The sequence below is a fragment of the Lepidochelys kempii genome, chromosome 2 (assembly GCF_965140285.1).
Source record: "Lepidochelys kempii isolate rLepKem1 chromosome 2, rLepKem1.hap1, whole genome shotgun sequence".
NCBI lineage: Eukaryota > Metazoa > Chordata > Testudines > Cheloniidae > Lepidochelys > Lepidochelys kempii.
In genome coordinates, this window is record NC_136381.1 from 238,285,189 (window position 1) to 238,309,117 (window position 23,929).

Here is a 23,929-nt window from a genome sequence, read left to right on the forward strand (position 1 = left end):
CCTCCAAAGTCATGTGTGAGATATTTTCACGTACACCAATGTCATGTGAGAATGATTTTCTTCAAGGAAGAGGGAAGGAAGTGCGTGGAAGGGATTTTCTTCCCTCCTACAATGCTAGAGGATTTACTTTTACTTATTTCCAAGTAATGTAAACATTAACATAACAAGCAGTTGACTATCCCTAGCAGTGCATACATTAGACTGCTACCAGTTTGCTGCACTATTCCTAAATTCTCTTATCATTGGCATTATGAACACATTATTTTGATAATTTATACCAAGATTTATTTGGGGGGGGCGGACAAATTTACCTATAAATACAAATTGAAATTTTTATTGTAAAGTTTCTGAAAGCAGAATGATTTTTGTAGAAAATAGATGTTTATACATTTCTGCAACAGAACAAAAACCCCAGTTTTACTGAATAAGCCAACTCATTTAGGCTCATGGATATGACATACATATGCGTCACAGAGTGAATATACATTCACAACATGCTTTGTTATGCTGTAAACATGGAGAATCAAAATCATACGGGCCAACAGGAACTTTCCAAAAGCCATTTACTCTATTCCTTTGCATCACTAGAAGCAGGGCTGGCTCTACGATTTTTGCTGCCTCAAGCAGCAAAAAAAAAAAAAAAACCTGCCAAATACGCCGCCGGCGGAGAGAACAGGAACATCGGAGGGAGCTGCTGCCGAATTGCAGCCGGGGCGGCTGCTGGAGTGCTGCCCCTTCAGCAGCGCTGCCCCAGGCACCAGCTTCCTTAGCTGGTGCCTAGAGCCAGCCCTGACTAGAAGATACATGTACTTATCACTATACAATCCCTGATTGACAGACATTAAGCTTAGAATTGAAATATTAAAAATTTGATTAGCTGTACACAATACATCTTAAGGATGCCTGTATTATGAATCCATATTATTAAATGCATAACATTGTTAATTGTACTTAAAGAGTTTTGCCATATAGTTGATATTATGGATGCAATACAAGCAAATACTACTGTCCTACATACACTCTGAGGAAGCCACTTACAAATTTTGATCTCTCCTTGTAAAATATTTCCGTGAAGGAGACCCCAGTCTGGGACTAAGACATTGCTTCTTTAGGATATGCTTTAGGTAGCTCCAGCCCCTAGAAGTATGTTGGCAGGCAATTTGTGCTTAATGAAGCCCAACACGCTCTCATGTGAAGCCTCTATAGTTTCAAACACTAACAAAACAAAGGATCTGCACAGTACAGTGAAATGTGCATCCTAAGTGAGGCTTTCAGAATGGTGGTCTCCATTCACAGAAAGTGAATTACATACGATCCCAAAATCCTGTGACTTGCTAGAAATGCTCACCTTCTCTCCCCCCCCCCCCCCCCCGACAATAACTGGAACTAGGATATAGTTTCCAATGCATCATAAGAGACCCAGGTGTGGCCACTGAAAAGAGGATCTAGGGGACACCATCTCAAACACAAGCCGTCAAGAACACTATCCCCGATAATGTCACAGCTAACCTGGTGGCTGAACTTTGTGACTTTGTCCTTACCCATAACTATTTTACATTTGGGGACAATGTATACCTTCAGATCAGCGGCACTGCTATGGGTACCCGAATGGCCCCACAGTATGCCAACATTTTTATGGCTGATTTAGAACAACGCTTCCTCAGCTCTCGTCCCCTAAAGCCCCTACTCTACTTGTGCTATATTGATGACATCTTCATCATCTGGACCCATGGAAAAGAAGCCCTTGAGGAATTCCATCATGATTTCAACAACTTCCATCCCACCATCAACCTCAACCTGGTCCAGTCCACACAAGAGATCCACTTCCTGGACACTACAGTGCTAATAAACAATGGTCACATAAACACCACTCTATACCGGAAACCTACTGACCGCTATTCCTACCTACATGCCTCCAGCTTTCACCCTGACCACACCACACGATCCATCGTCTACAGCCAAGCTCTGCGATAGAACCGCATTTGCTCCAACCCCTCAGACAGAGACAAACACCTACAAGATCTCTTTCAAGCTTTCTTACAACTACAATACCCACCTGCGGAAGTGAAGAAACAGATTGATAGAGCCAGAAGAGTTCCCAGAAGTCACCTACTACAGGACACGCCTAACAAAGAAAATAACAGAACGTCACTAGCCGTCACCTTCAGCCCCCAACTAAAATCCCTCCAACGCATTATTAAGGATCTACACCTATCCTGAAGGACGACCCAACACTCTCACAAATCTTGGGAGACAGGCCAGTCCTTGACTACAGACAACCCCGCAACCTGAAGCAAATACTCACCAACAACCACATACCACACAACAGAACCACTAACCCAGGAACCTATCCTTGCAACAAAGCCCGTTGCCAACTGTGCCCACATATCTATTCAGGGGACACCATCACAAGGCCGAATAACATCAGCCACACTATCAGAGGCTCGTTCACCTGCACATCCACCAATGTGATATATGGCATCATGTGCCAGCAATGCCCCTCTGCCATTTATATTGGTCAAACTGGACAGTCTCTACGTAAATGAATAAATGGACACAAATCAGATGTCAAGAATTATAACATTCATAAACCAGTCGGAGAACACTTCAATCTCTCTGGTCACGCAATCACAGACATGAAGGTCGCTATCTTAAAACAAAAAAACTTCAAATCCAGACTCCAGCGAGAAACTGCTGAATTGGAATTCATTTGCAAATTGGATACTATTAATTTAGGCTTAAATAGAGACTGGGAGTGGCTAAGTCATTATGCAAGGTAGCCTATTTCCCCTTGTTTTTTCCTACCCCTCCCCCCCAGACGTTCTGGTTAAACTTGGATTTAAACTTGGAGAGTGGTCAGTTTGGATGAGCTATTGCCAGCAGGAGAGTGAGTTTGTGTGTGTGTGTGTGTGTGTGTCCCCGGGAAAAAAAGGGGGGCGGAGGGGTGAGAAAGCCTGGATTTGTGCTGGAAATGGCTCACCTGGATTACCATGCACATTGTAGGGAGAGTGGTCACTTTGGATGAGCTATTACCAGCAGGAGAGTGAGTTTGTGTGTGTATGGGGGTGGGGGTGTGAGAAAACCTGGATTTGTGCTGGAAATGGCCCACCTTGATTATCATGCACATTGTAGGGAGAGTGGTCACTTTGGATAAGCTATTACCAGCAGGAGAGTGAGCTTGTGTGTGTGGTTTTTGGAGGGGGGTGAGAGAACCTGGATTTGTGCAGGAAATGGCCCACCTTGTTTATCATACACATTGTGAAGAGAGTTGTCACTTTGGATGGGTTATTACCAGCAGGAGAGTGAGTTTGTGTGGGGGGGGGGGCAGAGGTTGAGAAAACCCGGATTTGTGCTGGAAATGGCCCAACTTGATGATCACTTTAGATAAGCTATTACCAGCAGGACAGTGGGGTGGGAGGAGGTATTGTTTCATGATCTCTGTGTGTATATAAAGTCTGCTGCAGTTTCCACGGTATGCATCCGATGAAGTGAGCTGTAGCTCACGAAAGCTCATGCTCAAATAAATTGGTTAGTCTCTAAGGTGTCACAAGTACTCGTTTTCTTTATAGTGAAAAAGAGTGTCCATTGAAACACTGACATTAATTCTATAATGTAGACCAGCTATCACGTCACTGTTGCAGAACTTGCCCACTAAGGCAGCTTCTTTTTCAGTCTACAATAAGAGCATTTCCCAAAGGGATTGGGCATTTACACTGAGAGAGATGCCCTTTGGCAGTGTATGCTTCCTAAATGCAAGTGCATACCAATTTCACTAGACAGAATGAGAGGCCTTATCCTCTGACTTGGGGTCTTTGAAAGTCCTGTGCTCAAGGCAGGCAGAATTTTACAGCTCTGTTCTAAGGAATACCATAAAGGCTCTTTATTAACAAAAGGAGGGAAGTTGGATGGAAACTTCAGGGATGAAAGTTAATGACTATAATTCAGGTATGAGAGTCAGTTTCAGTAAAAGACAGTTATCTTTTCCATAACTGGTGTTCTTCGAGATGTGTTGCTCATGTCTATTCCACAATAGGTGTGCATGCTCGCCATGTGCACCAGTGCCAGAAGTATTTCCCCTAGCAGTACCCGTAGGAGGGTGCACCTACATGACCTCTGGAGTGGCGCCTGCCTGGCGCGGTATAAGGAGAGCTGCGCGTTCCCCCCACCCTCAGTTCCTACTTGCCAGACAACTCTGACAGAGGGGAAGGAGGGTGAGAGGTGGAATAAACATGAGCAACACATCTTGAAGAACATCACTTATGGAAAAGGTAACTGTCTTTTCTTCTTCGAGTGATTGCTCATGTGTATTCCACAATAGGTGTTTCCAAGCTATATCTGTTGGAGGTGGGTAGGCGTTCACAAGTTCCCAGGACGGAGGACAGCCCTGCCGAACCCGGCATCATCCCTAGTTTGGGGGACGATTGCATAGTGCGAGGTGAACATGTGAACCGAAGACTACGTGGTGGCCCTACAAATGTTTTGGATGGGGACGTGTGCCACGAAGGCAGCCGACGAGGCCTGCGCCAGAGTCGGGTGTGCCCTTGCAATGGGTTGCAGGGGGACACCCGCCAGCTCATAATAGGAACGGATGCACGAAGTGATCCTATTGGAAAGCCACTAAGTGGAAATCGGCTGGCCCTCATGCGCTCAGCCGAGGCGATGAACAGTTGTGAGAACTTTCTGAATGGCTTGGTCCACTCAAGGTAGAAAGCCAGAGCCTGCTGCACATCGAGAGCGTGGAGATGGAGCTCCTCACTGGACGCATGAGGCCTGGGGCAGAGGACCAATAGAAAAATGTCCTGACCCATGTGGTAGGTAGAGGCCACCTTCAGGAGGAACGCGGGGTGTGGGTGTAGCTGGACCTTGTCTTTATGAAAGACCGTGTATAGTGGCCCTGAGCTCGGAGACTCGCCTGGCTGACATGATTGCAACCAGGAAGGCCACCTTCCACGAGAGGTGAGACCAGGAACACGTGGCCAGTGGTTCAAACGGGGGCCCTGTGAGATGAGCCAACACCAGGTTTAGGACCCACTGTGGGACCGGGGGTCTAGAATAAGGAAAAAGACGGTCCAAACCCTTAAGGACCCAGCCAGTTATAGCATGGGAAAATACCGTGTGCCCTTGCACCGGCAGATGGAAGGCCAATATGGCTGCCAAGTGCACCTTGACTGACGAGGGTGCCAGGCCCTGGGCCCTCAGGTGGAGGAGGTAATCAAGGATAAGCTGGATCGGGGCGGTCACCGGGGAGACACTCTGGTCTGCCACCCACCTAGAAAACCGGGACCACTTCACCAAATAAGTGCGGCGAGTGGAGGGCCATCTACTTTTGAGGAGGACGCGCTGAACCTGCTCTGAGCACGTCCTTTCCTCTCCACCTAACCACTGAGCAGCCACGCCATGAGATGAAGAGCCGCCAGGTTGGGGTGGAGGAGGCGGCCCTGGTCCTGAGAGAGCAAGTCTGGGTGGAGCGGCAATGGCCATGGCGGAGCTAATGCCAGGCCCCTGAGGGTCCTGTACCAATGCTGCCTGGGCCACGCTGGGGCAATCAGGAGGACCCGGTCTTTATCTTTTCCAGGACCCTGCTCATTAGAGGGAATGGGGAAAAGGTGTAGAGAAGCCGGCCTGACCAGGACAGGAGAAAGGCATCAGAGACAGCGCCCTTCCCCATGCCCTCGCTGGTTCTGCCGAGTTGCGAAGAGGTCCATCTGGGGAGTTCCCCACCTTCTGAAGAGCTGGTAGGCCACTTCTGGGTGGAGGGACCACTTGTGTTGCGAAGCAAAATCCCTGCTTAAGCGATCCACTGTCTGATTCTGGGCGCCCGGTAGGTGGAAGCCTTCGGGTGGATGTCGTGGGCTATACAGAAGTCCCACAGCCTGAGGGCTTCACAGCAGAGGATCGGGCCTCGCCTTGCCTGTTGATATAGAACATTGGGGCAGTGTTCTCCATGAGGACCCTGACTACTTGCCCTCCAGGTGTGAGTTGAAGGCCATACACGCCAGCCGCACTACCCTGAGCTCCTTGACATTTATATGTAAGGTCAGGTCTTGAGCCAACCACAAGCCTTGGCCTGAAAGTTCCCCACATGGGCCCCCCAACCCAGGTCCAAAGCATTGGACACCAGCTCCAACGACGGGGCCCTGTCCCTTAATGGGATCCCTTGGAGCATGTTGTTTGGGGCGGAGGTGAGGTGATCACAGAGTCCGGCACGGTGAGGACTTGTCCGTTCTGTCTGTGGCCTGGGAGAAAACTTCTAGGCCAACCAGAGCTGGAGGGGCCTCATCCTGAGTCTGGCGTAATGGACCATGTATGTGCACGTTGACATGTGACCCAAGAGTTGTAGGCAAACCCTGGCTGCTGTCACCAGGAACCTTGTGACTGAGTTGATGAGACCTTTCAGGGTCTCGAATCTGTCTGGCGGGAGAGAGGCCCTGGCCAACACTGCATCCAGGAGCACCCCAAAAACTCTATGCGTTGGACTGGGACTAATGTGGACTAGATGTTGTTTACCAACAGGCCCAAGGCAGTGCACATGGACAGGAGGAGCACCACGTGATCCCTCACCTGTGACCAGGAAGTGCTCTTGACAAACCAATCATCCAGATAGGGAAATATCTGGACGCCCTGCCGTCTGAGGTAGGCTGCTACCACCAACATGTATTCTGTAAACACCCTGGGTACAGTGGACAGACCAAACGGGAAGACCGTGAATTGGTAATGATTCTGTCCCACCATGAAATGGAGGAAACGCCTGTGCCCCTCGAGGGCAGCGTACCAGTCCCCGGGATCCAGGAAGGGGATGATGGAAGCTAGGGAGACCGTGCGGAACTAGAGCTTCATCATGTACTGGTTCAGACCTCAGAGGTCCAGGATAGCCCTGAGCCCCCCCTTTGGCCTTCGGGATAAGGAAATAATGGGAGTAATACCCCTTGCCCATGAACTCCTCGGGCACCGCCTCTATCGCTCCTAAACCTAGGAGCTGCCCCACCTCCTACTCGAGCAGAGCTTCGTGCGAGGGCTGGTTGGGCGGGGAGGAAGTAAACTGGAGGATGTAACCCCGGGAGATGGTGTTGAGGACCCATCGGTCTGAGGTTAGCTGCGACTGTTCCGGGAGGAAAGCACCCAACCGGCTGGAGAAGGGAAGCTTTATTGGGGGTGGTCCCTGATGAGGACTTGTGGGGTGCCCCGAGCGTCCCGTCAAAAATGCCTTTTCCCTACCTGCTTGCCCTTGGAGGACACAGACTGGGTGACAGGCTGAGACTGCCTCTGACGGAGTCTTTTATAGTCCTGCTGCTTCTTAAGGGCGGCCTCGTACTTCGGAAGGGCGGCCTGGGCGGGAGTCTGCTGCGGCTTGAACTTAGGTTTTGCCGGAGCCAGGACATAGAGGCCCAGAGTCTGGAGGGTCGTGCGGGAGTCTTTCATGCTATGCAGCCTTGTATCTGTTTCCTCTGCAAACAGACCTTTCCCGTCAAATGGGAGATCCTGCATGGAAGACTGTGCCTCGCTGGACAGCCCAGGGATCAGGAGCCAAGACGCCCACCTCAAGGACACTGTGGAGGCCACTGATCATGCGGACGTGTCTGCAGCATCCGAGGCTGCCTGCAGGGATGCCCTAGCGGCCTCTGCCCCTTCCTCCACTAGCGCCTTGAACTCCTTCCTATCGCGCTCCTGGAGGGAGTTCTCAAACTTGGGCAGGGAGCCCCACAGATTGAATTTATACCAGCCCAGGAGAGCCTGATGGTTTGCCACTCTTAACTGGAAGCTTGAAGATGAATAAACTTTCCTTCCGAAAGAGTCCAGTCTCCGAGAGTCTTTGTTCTTTGGGGTCGGGGCTGGCTGACCCTGCCATTCCCTGTGGTTGACAGACTCAACCACCAGGGAGTTGGGCGCCAGGTGGGTATAGAAGTACTCATGTGCCTTAGCTGGTAAAAATTACTTGCATTCCACCTTTTTAGAGGTGGGGGCCAACGAGGCCGGTGTTTGCCACAGGGCATTTGAAATCTTAGCCACGCCTTCATGGAGAGGCGAGGCCACTCTACTCAGTGCCGATGGGGACAACACATTAAACAGGGAGTCTGAAGGCTCCTCCATATCCTCTGCCTGGGGGTGGAGACTTGGTGCCACCCTCTCTAAGAGTTCTTGGTGGGCCCTGAAGTCCTCCTGCAGGACAGAGGGGGGAGGGACGGCAATCGCCTCCTCCAGGCAAGGCGAAGAGGCCGGTGCGGTGCTCTGGGTGTCCGCCGGCACCGTAGGGTCCGCCACCTGGTCGGACTCCAGGCACGGTGCCAAGGATGCATGTCCAACCACCTCCTTTCTCAGGGGTCTGGAGAGGAAGGCCGACGGTGGCTCCGAAGCTCCCACTGGGGGCTGCGCCGGAGGCCACGGTGCCCACTGGTACCATTGGGCCGGCCATGACGCTTGGTGCCACTGCACCTGCTGCAGCGTCGGCGGGGCCGGCTGTTTGGATTGGCTGGCCTGGCCCATCAAAGGATGGCTACGAATGGAGACTGGGCTGGCGTAAGATCTGCCGATGCTCTGGACCGGGAGAAGTGGTGGTGCCGGGATCTACGATGGCCACGGGACTGCGATCTCTATGTGGAGGACCAGTACCGGAAGTAACAGCTGCTCTGCGAACGTCCTCGCACGTCGAACTCCTTTAGCACTTAAGACAGAAGAATCCTATGCACCACTACAGACTAGGGACCGAATGGCTAGGCAGCAGTTCTGCAGAAAAGGACCTAGGGGTTACAGTGGACGAGAAGCTGGATATGAGTCAACAGTGTGTCCTTGTTGTCAAGAAGGCTAACAGCATTTTGGGCTCTATAAATAGGGCATTGCCAGCAGATCGAGGGACGTGATCGTTCTTTTTCTATTCAACATTGGTGAGGCCTCATCTGGAGTACTGTGTCCAGTTTTGGGCCCCACACTACAAGAAGGATGTGGAAAAATTGGAAAGAGTCCAGCGAAGGGCAACAAAAATCATTAGGGGACTGGAACACATGACTTACGAGGAGAGGATGAAAGAACTCGGATTGTTTAGTCTGCGGAAGAGAAGAATGAGGGGGGATCTGATAGCTGCTTTCAACTACCTGAAAGGGGGTCCAAAGAGGATGGATCTAGACTGTTCTCAGTGGTAGCTCATGACAGAACAAGGAGTAATGGTCTCAAGTTGCAGTGGGGGAGGTTTAGATTGGATATTAGGAAGAACTTTTTCACTAGGAGGATGGTGAAACACTGGAATGCATTACCTAGGGAGGTGGTGGAATCTCCTTCCTTAGATATTTTTAGGGTCAGGCTTGACAAAGCCCTGGCTGGAATGATTTAGTTGGAGATTGGTCCTGCTTTGAGCAGGGGGTTGGACTAGATGACCTCCTGAGGTCCCTTCCAACCCTGATATTCTATGATTCTATGACGGGTGGACCTGCAACAGCGAAACGCCGGCAATCGACGCCCAGGGCTGCCATGTCTTGGCGGAGACTTGGAGCGGGAGTCCCAGCAGGAACGGCGTTGACAACCATGCCGTGTTCAACTGTGGTACCCTCTCCGAGCCGAGGACCGATGGCGACGCCCGCTGCAGTCCCGCCGATATTCGCTCCTTGAGGATGAGTGGTGCTGCAAGTCCCAGCTGGACGGAACCCAGCCGGTCTGGTCGGCGTCGAGGGCGATCCACCTGGACCCTGCCCCGAGCGATCGCTGGGTGGTGATCGGTGTCGGGAACGATCCCTTGACCAAGACCGGTACCGGGCCGGAGGCGACTGCAGAGATCCCAGCAGCAGCTTGCCTCTGGAGCGTGGAGCTGACATTGGCGGCATAATGTCCTGGGCTGCCTGGAGGACTTCAGGCATGGACAGCATCCGGACATCTGGAGAGGCCTGTTCTGAGGGGGCTGGGCTACTCCACTCAACATGAGTCGGAAGTCTGGGGCCCGCTGGGGATCAAGGACTGCCTGACATGGGCCTAGCCTCTGTCCCAGACTTCCCTCGGTGCCGCTGCAAAGACAGAGTCTTCCTGGCCCTCTTGGCATGCCCCGTGGACAGTGAGCAGTGCTGACTAGTCGATGGCACTGGAGGGTGGCCGCATACCGATGCTGTGGTGCTAGGTACCAATTTGGAGTGGTGTGCCAGGGTCGGGGTCAGCGCCGACTCCATCAGGATGGCCCAGAGCCTAATGTCCCTTTCTCTTTTGGTCCATGGCTTAAACGACTTGAACATCTTGCACCTTTCACTGATATGGGTTTCTCCCAAGCAGTGCAAACAGTCTGCTTGCGGGTCACTACTTGGCATAGAACACCTACAAGAGCCGCACGACTTAAACCCCTGGGCGCAGGGCATGCTTCGGCCTGGGCTCACTGACTAACTAAACAGCTAACTAACTACAGGTATACTAATGCTTAACAAACAAACAGTTCTGGGGACGAGCTACAGCAAAGCTGGAGCAGAGCAATTCAGATGCACCTTCACTGGTGGCAAGAAGGAACTGAGGGTGGGGGGAGTGCGCAGCTCCCCTTATACCGTGCCAGGCAGGCACCACACTCCAGGGGTCACGGAGGTGCTCCCCCCCTACAGGTACTGCTGGGGAAAAACTTCCAGCACCGGTGCACGTAGCGAGCACGCACACCTATTGTGGAATACACATGACCAATCACTCGAAGAAGAACTGGAGGTTCTTCAAGATGTGTGGTGCCTATCTGTACCCCACTGTAGGTACACATGTGCTCCATCTGTCCGGAGCCAGAAAATGTTGAAAGCAGAATCTTTAGGTTCACACACATGCCCTTTTTCACGTTGTTCCTCCAACCGAGAAGATAAAGAGCAGAGGGGACCATCTGCCACTCCAGTTCCTTCTCTACAACAAACCAAAAGATGATCTGAAAGAGAGAGGAAGGAGTGGAATACAGATAAGGACTACACACCTCCAGTTACTATAAGGTAAGTAACTTTCTCCTCTTTGAGAGTTGGTCCCTATGCATATCCCACTGTGGATGGAGGTCCCTATGCATATTCCATTGTGCCTGAAAAGCAGTACTCAAGTAGGAAGAGGGTGCGAGGATGCAGATGGCAGGGCCAAATGAGGCAGATTATGTTTTATTGGGGCCATGGGCACAAGGAATATTTGGGCCCCTCAAACCCCAGGGGCACTGCAACCAGGGGGGAGGTCAGGGTGGCCATGCCCGCCCACTTTTTAACATGGGTGTAGCAACCTCAGACAGGCTCGGAGCAGCAGTGGCAGCAGGGGCTGTGGGCTTTTCCCGGTGGTGGGCTGAGATGGGCCTTAGCCCCCTGTCACCACAGGGTCCCACCCCCTGCTTCTCCTCTTCCCCCAGAGGCCCCACCCCATGGCCGGGCCAGAAGCCAGAGCCAGGCCATGGTAAGAGCTACCCAGGTTCCTTAGGCCACTGTGGGGAGACATGGACTCTCTGCCTATCCTACATGGCGTGTGGAGGGGCAGGGACATGGGCCAGGGGCTGCTCTCGGGCACCCAGGGCCCAGGGCAGGTGGAGGATCCTGCGCATTACAATGGCGGTAGCTATCACTCTTGAAGCCATTTTAGCTGCATCTATCATTCATCAAAGAGTGGCCCTGGCAACCATCTTATCTTCTTTTATGAGAGCCTGGAAACAAGCTGTGCCCTACTGCAGAAGCTTGTCAGCAAAGTCTGCACATTTTGAATAGCTCAGGAAATCGTACTTAGCCATTAGTGGATGGTAATTGGCTATCCTGAACTGAAGAGTAGAGGAAGAGAAGACCTTCCTTTTCAATAATTGAGACGTTTGCCCTCCTTATCAGTTGGGGTAGTTTGAGGGTGCTGCTGCATAGATCTGTCTGTGGCAGCCTGGACCATGAAAAAGTTAAGGACAGGATGAGTGAACAGAAATTCTGCTCCTCTGGCTGGGACATAGTAAAGTTTCTCTGCCCTCTTAGGAGCAAGGGCACAGGAAACTGGGACAAGCCAGGTGGTTCCAGGATGGATTCATTAACAAGGAGCACTATTCAATTGAAACAAGGGCACTGAAGGATGTCCAGGAGCTTATATTGAAGATCCTGAACTTTCTCAAAAGGAATCTGGAGATGACGATGGCAACCACAATGGTTCCAGCTGAACCACCAGATTTGGTGGGTACTCCTCCTCCTCATTTGGATCAGCTCCGGTTGCCCTCTCAGAGGGGAGGGATGGGACAACTCCTTAGCAGACTGGACTGACTCTTCAGGAGGCTACGAGTCCTACAGCCCCAGTATGGCCAAGAAGATGGATTGAATAGGGGTTGCAGAGGTCCCCATGGCATGGGGTGCCAAAGGCTGCAAGGCAGGTGATGAGGTAGAGGTTGGTCCCAAGCTGGTCCAGGCCTCCAGTCTGGGAAAGCATGTCTTGAAGAAGGAAATAATGGTTCACTCTCCTGAAGAAGAGAAAGCTGAGTCAGGATCCAATGGCAGTGTCACTGGAGGGAAGTCATAACCTGAAGATGGAAAGGCAGATGGATTCCTCCCAAAAGTCAGCTCTCATGGTGGAGTCAGGACCTTTCTTGAAAGGGAGGGACCCAGTAGAGCAGGAGACAACAGTTCTGGGAGAGCAAAGATGCCCTCAGGAGGAGCATAGGTCTCGGCACTTAATGGAATATGAGGGGTCCTGTCTGCCAAACCAATAGAAATGCAGTAGACACAGTCTGTGTCACATCTCTGGAAGACAAAGTTGGTACCTTGAATAGCCGAGGCTCTCGATGATTGCTGTCAGTACTTACAAATCCTGGGGTTTGTGCTTCGGAGGTACCAAAGTCACCATTGCCTCTGAATTGATGCTGGCAGAGCCCTAGACTTGTGGGTTTTCTTGTCATACCCCTGAGACTTAGTCTTGGGCTGAGCTTAAAGACTGGCTCAGTTTAGGCAGGGCTGAATCCAACTTCTGTGAAGTGGATTTAGTTGAGGATTTAGTCTCATACTTACGAGAACACTCCCTTCTCTCCTGTCAAGATCCCATGAGGTATCTGTTGTGGGTAGACTCCCTCACTCCGAAGTCAGATCTCACAACAGGAGATACACTCTTTGCTGAGTAAGGCTAATATGAGGGCGGGGGGAGAGAGAGTTATTCCCTGGACCGGAAATCATTGCGGCTTTATGGCACTGTTCATTAGGTGCTTCCTAAGACAAACTTCTTGCCCTTCCTGGGTACAACGAGGGAACAAATGGCAGATATTGCACCTTGCTGCAATGTGGGCTTCCCCAAGGCAGTAAAAGCAGCATTGATGGTTGTCACTGCTCGAGAAGGAGCACGGGCAGGAAAGCACAAATTTTGAAGCTCATAATTCTGGACACAGCCTAGTATCCAAAACAGAGTACAGGGTGGGAGGCACCCTCCAGGTCAGGGAGGCTAACTAACTATAAAACACAAAAAGTATCAGATACACCTTTAAACTCAAATAACTTTTAAAACCATTTACAGATATATGCTATATTTTTCAGATATATGCTCACAGATAAAGTAATAATGCTTGGGACCCTGTAGGTTCCAATCTGGACCATGAAGCAATGAGAAGGAACTGGAGAGGTGGTCAGTCCTCCCTGCCCTTTATCTCCTTGTCAGAGGCATGAGGTGAACAAGGGTGCATGTGTGGACCAGTGGACATCACTTTCAAAATACCCCAGCTCTGGGCATGTGGAGCGTATACACATCTACAATGGAATATACTTAGGGACCAGGGTTTCATAGGCTGTGCCTTACTCAAAGTCTCCCTGGGAAAATTCTTATACTAGAAGAAGAGGGCAAACATCTTTTACCCCTGAACCAGAAATGGAACTTTCCCCAAGTGTTAGGTTAGGTTCTGTTTGTCTAAGCTGTATTTAATGGTAGGTTTGTGGACATTACCCTATCTGTCTGAGTTTTCCTGGTGAATTAGGGATCTCTCTTCAAAAACCAATCCTTTAAGTGTTTCTCTATTTAGGGTGAGGAGTCCCTGGGGAACATGAGAGACACTAGAGCTGAGCCAGAAGGCTGAAGATCAGAGTCAGGGGAAGGTGTTTCTCAGACTGGTCCAATTAGTAATTTTCAATATCATGAACAGCAGGGTCAACTTGGCACAATCAAAGCTGTCCCATCTGATCTGAGTTGCCTCAGAACCCTATGAATCAGAACAAAAGGTGGATGACCTATATTAGAGCTTCTGCCCCCACTCCTAACCTACAACAAAAACAAAATGGCTCCCTCCTTTAGTAACAGATACAAAACCTGGGATTTGTGATATTCTTGGTTGCTATGAACAGATCTGATGTTGGTGTCCACCAGTATTTACTGGCTTTCCAGCACACTTCCTGGTGCAACTCCCATTCTCCTGCAAAAGGAATCTTAATGTTTGCTAGTCTGGAGACAGAGTGACTTGGCCACACAGGTAGCAACAAGGGTTGTCAAATTGTGTGTTGCCAATTTCATCAGGATTGCAACTTCCTGAGCCCATCTCCTGCTCCAAGTGTCACCTGCCTTACTGATGTCTGCCGCTGCCGCCATGCTATCCATTCAAATCTGCACTGCTTAATTTCCCTCCTACTTTTAGAATGATGAGGTGACTCCTGTGCTCACGTGTAGGAGAGAGTCATGTCTCAGTCTCATGGCTGTCCTTAGGAAGATGATAAAACAGTGCATAATCTTGGAAAGAGAGAATGGGGCACTGAACTTTTGCCAAGACCCCCAAATGTCCTCATGGAAGGGGAAGCAGATGGAAAGTTTTTCCTAAAATTTGAACTGAGGGGGCATTCTGGTCCTGAACATTCTCCCTAGACAAATCCAGGACTTTAGTAACCTCTTCTGTGAAGGATATGAAGCCCTCTCCATGGCAAAAACTCATGCTTCCTCTTGTGGAAGAGGATGACTTTCATGTCAGAAAAGCACTCACCCTCTTCCATATAAATCCTGAGAATACTGGAGGTGGCAGCTAGTAATAGACAGCCCCTGGAGCACTTGATTTGAGGAAAAGGGGAACTGAAGGACAAATGTATGTGACATCCCACCAGCCTATGATCTCATGAAGGCATCACTACCTTCCAAGGACTTATTGCAGCATCCAAGGCGATGGCAGCTGCAGCCCACTTTGCCCAAACGAGACCTTCTAGGAAGGGAATTGAGGCTTACTGATTGACCCTGAGGTGCTGTAGCTTCAAGGAGATATGAGCAAAGAATGAGGGCGGGGAGCACTAACCTCATCTGGGCTCTACAAATGCAGAGCTAAAGAGGACAAGGAGGGATCAAGACAAGAATGGGAAATGATCACTAGACTGCAGCCTTCTCTAAGTCACAGCCTTGGCATTTCCCATTCAGCGTGGTCTGCCTACCTGGTGTCTACATGGTAAGGGGATCTGCATCTTTTCATGTCTACCCTCTCTCTCATGAAAGCCTCCAGGCAGGAGGCTGTCACAGAGAGAACCACACTGGAGCCACATTCATTATAGTGTTCAATGCACCTCTTGGAAAGCCCTATTGCCACCATAATCAAGTTCCACTTGTTTAAGGAGCCTCCTATTCAGCCACAAGGTTGTGAACAACTGGAGACAAGCAGCTACAAACTGAGAGCTAAAAAGTTAGCAACACTGGGGCAGAGCAACTTTAACAAGAACCTAGAAAAACAGTAGATCAGTTGCCAGCTGGGGCTGTTCCTCACAGAACGGGTTATTCTGTGGCAGCATATTAAAATTAGTACTAAGACTGGACTCAAAATTATGTCAATTTACAACTATAATTTAGGCCTTTGGGCTCCAAGACATGTTATTGGGGTATTTTTAGTCAATATCATTTTATAACTAACAAAGGTTACTAAAACACAAAAGTTATTTAAATAACAGTAAGTATCTAACCTAAAAGCCAGGGGGTGAGTTAAGGAAAATTCTAACCTCAACACTGAACAAATTCAACCTTTAGATGTATTTAACTTTGTTTTCTTAATGTGACACCATATATGATATACGCCATTGTCTGCTGTTATATCCCCCAACTTCTTTGATTTTGTTGTAGTTTTAACAGTAGACCCACTGAGCGTTGGAGTCTGAATATTTCTAGTTAAACTCAGAAAAAACATGTTTGCATTTAAGATTTAGAGTCTATTTTAGCTTGATTAGTTCTCATACTGTGCTCACTTTGTTATGAGCCTGTACAACTGAAAGAAATAACAGATCAAGTGAAAAATATAAGAATACTTAAACAGATGTTGATGTAAATTCCAGCAGAGATAATATATTTATTTCTATGTATAGATTTACTTGGAGCTTATTTTTCTTCATATTGTATAACTACTGTATTTAAAAATCAAGACTATTAAAATGATTTAAAAAAAAAAAAGAAGGTAAGAAATGCTTGTAACTAAGGATTCCCAAAATCTTTTCCAGCATGACCCCATTTTAATCAAGGATCCAGGCATGGTGACCTCACATGCAAGGCCATGCTGTGCAGAGCAAAATGGTGTCCTCCGCAGTTAGGAATTCCTGCGATCCCATCTGCTGATGACGCAATCCCATTTGGTGTCATGACCCACAGTTTGGGAACACTGGTTTATACTGAAGCCTGGAAAGAATCTATGTCCCCTTATTTTTAAAAGATATATATGTGCCATTTGTGGGTGGGACGGGAGGGGAGGAAGCAATATTTACAGACATAAGGGTATCTGGCCTTTTATCTCGCTTGATATTGATTCCACCATGGTGATGATGAAGTGCTACAGAATGGGGACCACAGTATTTACATGTATAAAAATACAAACTTTTCTTGGACTTCAACAAGCAAAACACGCACTGACTTTTAAAGGCATTACATATTCAAAGTCTAAGGGTTGGGCCCTGAATATATTAATAAGTCAGCAAGTTGAGAGCAATTGTAGTTTGAACTGTAGGAACGAATCATAATTAATTCAGTATTTATATATATGCTTTTCTTTTTGAAATAATGTGATTCAGGAACTACTGTACCCTGGAGTAGCACATCCTCTTGACTGGGCTGAAACAAATGTTCTAAGGTTAGAGATCAAAGAGCATGATTTCTGTTCCAGGTTAACAGACTTACATGATTTTCTGTTGGAAATTTTCAGTGGCTGCATATGTATTTCTGGTCTTTTCAATGCAAATCTCCTAAAAAATTGGAGGGGGTAAAGAGAGAGAGAGAAAAAGACACAAACTCCTCAGTTTTCAGTGTGAGTTTGGGATTAACAAAAACTCAGATTCATGAAACTATTGTAAAATATCCTGAAAGATTTTTTTTTAAATTAACCCAAAATAATACAATCTATTCAAGTGCTATTAAATCCCAGTGTCTTAAATTTTTGTAAGCTCTCCAAAAACTGCTGCAGTTCTTTTTCCTGAATAGTACATCAATGTGGCTACAGATACTGAAGTGCTATTTTCCATATGGCTTTTCTTCCAAACTGGATCAGCACTATCCTGTCAGTCGGTCATTATTCATTCCAGCCAGACAAGGAAGGAAATCCAAACTATTTGGACAAGGATATTCCAAGTTCAGTTGTTTTACCACAATGCAAGGTTTCAGAGTTGATCATAACCTTGCAATCCACAAGCACTTGTATGACAACCATGCTGACCTAAAGGCTTTGCAAAGAAATGCATTTGTATACAAAGAAAAATGAAACTATGTACCACAGTAGCTCACCTCTCCTGGAAATGTTTTGAAGGAATCAAGCCTGCTCTGGGATTGGAATCGCCTTCATGTCTAGCCTGCCACCAGGTTGCATCATCTTGGCTCATGATCTGAAGGATATCTCCTTTTCTGAAAGAAAGCCCAGCTTCTTTGCAAGGAATTGCTTTATCCTCAGTAGGATCATAATCAAATAGGGTTTTAATAAATATCTGGAAGGAAGAGTGTTTTATTTAAGACAATCCATAGGTTTATCCCATTTTTTATTTGCATTTACTGCAAAGAACTCTAACCTAAATTATGCAATGTCATAAAAATTTATTGAGGTAAAATGTTTATGTGGAAGTCTACATTAGGAAGGCTGTAGTCTGTGTAACTTGAAGTGTCCAGTGAACATGAAGATTAAAACAGCCACTCCCAGAGGAAAATGAGACCTGGGATTTCACTGGTGGACTTCATGACTGTAAGGAGAAGTGGAGATGCACAATTTTCATGGACTGAGGTACTCCCTTGGGAACTTTCTCCTGCTCCGCTCACATGTAGTAGGTAGAGAGGATTCAGAAGTGAGCTGACTTCTAGAGGTGGGCCTAGTCAAGTCTACCCAAAGTCATTCATTATATGGTGTGAGTGCTCTAACCCTGCACTGGATCCAGTTAAATGGTATGTGAAGGAGGGCTGTATAGCATCCCTCCCCATTGATGACTTAGTAAAGTTGCATCCTGCTGCTTAAATCTAGCCCTGTGTCTGTCTTTCCTATGCCCACATCCTAATAAAATGTTTATATGCAGTGTAAGAGTTACTGTAATCGTCATATGAAACATCTTAAGTAGGGCTTACCTTGCCTTCTATTGTGGGTGTTTCCTCTTTGATACTTGGTATAATTTTAAACGTAATTGCTCCTTGAGACTGAGACTGATTAATATTTTGAACAGAAAACAAATTGAGAATTACTCTCTCAAAATTTTAAACAATACAGTGAGTCTAAACGCAAACAAGAGGGACACCAAATTAATGCAGAGATAGTCAAAATGCAGCCCATATATGACCCATGGAGTTCTATAATGCCACAACATGCAGCTGTGAACTCTGAAGATCACAGGTTCTGGTTTGCAATGCTTCATTTTGATCTGTGTACCACTGCTCACAATAAAGATGAAAGCTGAGAAGCTGGGATCAGCAGTTTCAGAGGCTGCCATTCCATATTAAAGATGAGGGCAAAGGCAATTTTTCATTTTTATGTACATCGGGTACAGCCCCAAGTCTCCTGGCAAAGTTTGGAATACTCCAACTAACATTATACCATTCAAAAAATTACAGAAACATTCAACCAGGTTTGTGCCACAACTGTAGCATAAAACTGTTTTTCTTGGAACTTATTCTTTTGTAAAGTTAAAAAGACCAGAACAAGGAAAACATTTTTGAACAGACTGTGTTCTAGAGAGAAAAAAAATGTAAGTCTTCAGACAAGTTAACCATTATCAGCCACCTCATCCACCCCTCTTTCCCTATGCCCTATTTAAAGTGTGAGAGTCTGGCTGAATTTTACTTATAAACCACAATATAGTCCCACTGCCTGCCTGACATTTTGCTATTGACGGAAGTGCTACTTAGTTGTAGACTCTGCTACTATTGCATGCAGACTATTCCATAAAAACTAGCACAATGCAACAAAGACAGCTAACGATTCAAGCAAAATGGAAACAGGCCTGTTCACTACTAAGTGAGACATACTTCTGCCTGCAAGCCTGTAATCCAAAAGTTTACTGTTTGACAAAACAGCAGCCAAGTTCTTATTTCACCAGCATCAGGATTGGAAACAGTAATACGGTTACCATTGAAAAGGGCTCTAACTAGCTTCTGATGTTTATATTGTATTTCAGTAAGGTAAATGGAGGAAACTGTTCACTCCTTTGCTATTGCGTTTCTGGAGATTGCTTTTTTACAAATATTAATTTTGCAGGAAAATACACTTTGATTGGAAACACAAAACCATAGAGCAGGCATAGAAAACCATTGGGAAGATGAACATTTGAAGTTAATCATCTTGGCCATTGAGCCAAACATTTAAAGCAAGCCAATCAATTTAATGTGGCAACCACACATGTACTTGAGTAGCAAAGACTACCTCAACAACAGAAAGACTTAGCAATACATTTTTTCAAAAAGAATATTTCAGAAAACAGATTAAGTTATGAATTGTGTGATATTTTTCCAAACTTACAAGTTTATATGGCTATTAGCAATGGTGTAGTTTAGAGGAGCACAAGCTGAGAAAGCACAACAGCATTTGTACAATTCATACTCATCAAGTAACACTTCATATTAAGGTTCCATTTATAAATACTTTACAAAAGATTAATATATTAATAATAGATATTAAAAATAAATAGCTAATCAATTGTTATAAATTTAGAGTCCAGCAGATCAATGTTTCCATAGCGATAGTTTAACAACCACCTGTATCACTTCTGACTGAAGTGCACATAACTACCTATAATACAAACTACTTAGATCTGTAACATGCTTATCTGGAACATCTATTCACCCTTCATAAATGAAATATTAATATAAAAAAATACAACCCATCATCAAGGAAGACATAGGGATGCAAATGATCGTACAGGGAAACAACAGCACTGATATACTTTTTAAAAATAGGCACCTCTGAAACAGCAAAACTAATTACTACTTTAATTTTTTTCAAAACAGGTTTTAAAATATGTTTATTACTTACCAAAATTTGTATTATTTCTTCAGGTTTTTTATCATCTACAGGAATCCCATTGACTTCCCTAAGTTCATCACCAATGTGAATAAGACCTATGCATTGATAAATATTTATTTTGTTGTTGAATGGTTATGTTTAATAGAAAAAGTGCACAGTCAGCATTAAGTCCTTCTATGTTTTTTTTTTTTTTAGTTTACCCCTTCTAAGCTAGGCACTGATCTCCGCATCTTTCCTCCAGGTGCTGTAGAAACGTGAATATATAGTGAACACTACTATACCCAATATCATCATGAATACTCTTGAGAGAGTTGGTAGATTGGTCATTTCTCTTCCTTCCCTCTAGAAGTTAACAGTGTATCTCCAATATTCCCAGTCTTTCAGATACAGACATCAGAAATGTTGTATGCTTATTTTCTATCAACTTATATTGCTTTCCTTTTGCCACCCAGAGTAAGGTGACCAGGTGTCTGGTTTTCGACTGGAACACCCAAACACTTTTTAAATAGTTCAAAAATCATTACACTAAACCAGTGGGTTTTCAAACTATGGGAATGTAAGATACTTGGTCGCGGCAGCTCTGGTCGGCAGTGCTGCCCGGCTAAGGCAGGTTAGTTCCTACCTATTCCAACACTGCACTGCACCCTGGAAGCAGCCAGCAGCAGGTCAAGCTCCTAGGCAGAGGAGCCACAGGGCTCTGCGCATTGCCCCTGCCCCGAGCACCGGCTCCGCACTCCCATTGGCTAGGAACTGGCCAATGGGGGAGGGGTGGCGGTGCCTGTGAGAGCCGTGCGGAGTCGCTTGCATACCTCTGCCTAGGAGCTGGACCTACTGCTGGCTGTTTCTGGGGCACAGTGCGGTCTATGGTGCCAGGACAGGCAAGAAGCCTGCATCTGCACCCCAGCTGCACCGCTGACCAGGAGCCACCGGAGGTAAGCCTGCGCCCCAATCGCCTGCCCCAATCCTGAGCCCCCCCCTCAAACCCGGAGCCCCTTCCTGAACCCCAAACCCTTCATCCCCGGCCCCACCCCAGAGCCTGCACCCCCAGCCAAGCCCTGGCCCCCTCCCGCATCCCAACCCTCTTCCTCAGCCCTGAGCCCCTCCCACACCCCAAACCCCTCATACTCAGCTCCACTGAGTCGTGGGCATCAACAATTTTCTTTTCAACTGGGTCGCCAGAAAAAAAGTTTGAAAACCACTGCACTAAACAACTACTGACAGAAAGTGAGAGATAAAATTCACTTTCCTGACACAAGTAAAAGGAAAGCAAAAATTGTGTTGCAGAGAAAAAAAGGTTTGTCCAGAAAGGAGGATAGGAGACACTTGATATGGATTTAATCAGGGCACAATTTTATTATACAGATTTCTGGGACTACCCGGCAGATAAAGTGTATGCAAATCCATGTTTATGCAAATAGCTACCTGGGGCTTCCACCAGCCCCCCTTCATTTTTCATCCAGGTTCCCCAGCCAATCCATGGCTTGGACCGTACCATCCACCCCACCCTTATAGGAGGGTTAAAGTGAGCTATAAGAAAGGGGGGTTGGTTCCCTGCCATACCAATCATGAGAGTCCCCTTCCCCCGTTCTGGTCCTTTATCCAGCACCTCTTTGCTGCCTTGCTTGCTGCATGGAGAAAGGGTTTCCAACACCCAGGGCTTGCACCTTAAAAGCTATCCACCCTCACATTGCCAGAGAGTGAGTCAGCACTGCAAAGCTGACCACCACTCACATTTTGCTGCAATTTCTGACTGCCTTCCCCCACACTCATAAAGCACTCCTGCCTTCCTTTGGCAAGCCTGAACAACGTTCCCCTTGCTTCAGGAGCAGTAAATCCAACAGCTGAAGGTGTTGGAGTTTGTGATACCAGTGACATTTACCACCTACAGGTGAGGCAGTTAAATATTTTTCCATGCTATCGAAGTGCAATGGAAAACTCCCATTTACAGAATTAAATACAAGACGCTTATATACACAATATAGCAAATATCACAATACAATAGCAAATATCAATGCATTTAGATTAGGTTTCAAAATCAATTCTATGTCCATTAAATTCTTCTGAGCCTTGAAGAGGCATACTATGCCTCTTCATTACTGGAAAATACTTCTCTCTCTGCACTGAAGTTACTTCATTTCCTTCAAATATTTAACATGAAGTGAACAATATATAATTTATATATAATTTTACTGCATAATAAATATCTTCTTTTGTCAGGATTAGTTTATGCAGGATGTTATATGTAAAATTATGAATAACTAATTAAATAACCAAATTAAAACACCATGTATAGAATCATAGAATATCAGGGTTGGAAGGGACCCCAGAAGGTCATCTAGTCCAACCCCCTGCTCAAAGCAGGACCAATTCCCAGTTAAATCATCCCAGCCAGGGCTTTGTCAAGCCTGACCTTAAAAACCTCTAAGGAAGGAGATTCTACCACCTCCCTAGGTAACTCATTCCAGTGTTTCACCACCCTCTTAGTGAAAAAGTTTTTCCTAATATCCAATCTAAACCTCCCCCACTGCAACTTGAGACCATTACTCCTCGTTCTGTCATCTGCTACCATTGAGAACAGTCTAGAGCCATCCTCTTTGGAACCCCCTTTCAGGTAGTTGAAAGCAGCTATCAAATCCCCCCTCATTCTTCTCTTCTGCAGGCTAAACAATCCCAGCTCCCTCAGCCTCTCCTCATAAGTCATGTGTTCCAGTCCCCTAATCATTTTTGTTGCCCTTCGCTGGACTCTCTCCAATTTATCCACATCCTTCTTGAAGTGTGGGGCCCAAAACTGGACACAGTACTCCAGATGAGGCCTCACCAATGTCGAATAGAGGGGAACGATCACGTCCCTCGATCTGCTCGCTATGCCCCTACTTATACATCCCAAAATGCCATTGGCCTTCTTGGCAACAAGGGCACACTGCTGACTCATATCCAGCTTCTCGTCCACTGTCACCCCTAGGTCCTTTTCCGCAGAACTGCTGCCTAGCCATTCGGTCCCTAGTCTGTAGCTGTGCATTGGGTTCTTCCGTCCTAAGTGCAGGACCCTGCACTTATCCTTATTGAACCTCATCAGATTCCTTTTGGCCCAATCTTCCAATTGGTCTAGGTCCTTCTGTATCCTATCCCTCCCCTCCAGCGTATCTACCACTCCTCCCAGTTTAGTATCATCCGCAAATTTGCTGAGAGTGCAATCCACACCATCCTCCAGATCATTTATGAAGATATTGAATAAAACCGGCCCCAGGACCAACCCTTGGGGCACTCCACTTGATACCGGCTGCCAACTAGACATGGAGCCATTGATCACTACCCGTTGAGCCCGACAATCTAGCCAGCTTTCTACCCACCTTATAGTGCATTCATCCAGCCCATACTTCCTTAACTTGCTGACAAGAATACTATGGGAGACCGTGTCAAAAGCTTTGCTAAAGTCAAGAAACAATACATCCACTGCTTTCCCTTCATCCACAGAACCAGTAATCTCATCATAAAAGGCGATTAGATTAGTCAGGCATGACCTTCCCTTGGTGAATCCATGCTGGCTGTTCCTGATCACTTTCCTCTCATGCAAGTGCTTCAGGATTGATT

At 47.0% G+C, this 23,929-nt stretch overlaps 1 protein-coding gene across 4 annotated transcripts in view; it reads right to left on the minus strand.

Annotated features, from left to right (window-relative positions):
* The window catches only part of MPP7 (MAGUK p55 scaffold protein 7), a 337,776-nt gene that overhangs the window by 63,871 nt on the left and 249,976 nt on the right, over positions 1-23,929 (minus strand). For all 4 annotated transcript variants that reach the window (XR_013635439.1, XM_073334350.2, XM_078851842.1 and 1 more), the window contains 4 exons: positions 20,348-20,433; positions 18,451-18,525; positions 17,629-17,825; positions 17,029-17,093 (listed from right to left, as the gene is read on the minus strand). Coding sequence is in view for 3 of the 4 variants with exons in the window: in XM_073334350.2 (XP_073190451.1) it covers positions 17,029-17,093; positions 17,629-17,825; positions 18,451-18,525; positions 20,348-20,433 (423 nt within the window). In the remaining variant the exon portion in view is untranslated. The remainder of the gene's footprint in view (positions 1-17,028; positions 17,094-17,628; positions 17,826-18,450; positions 18,526-20,347; positions 20,434-23,929) is intronic.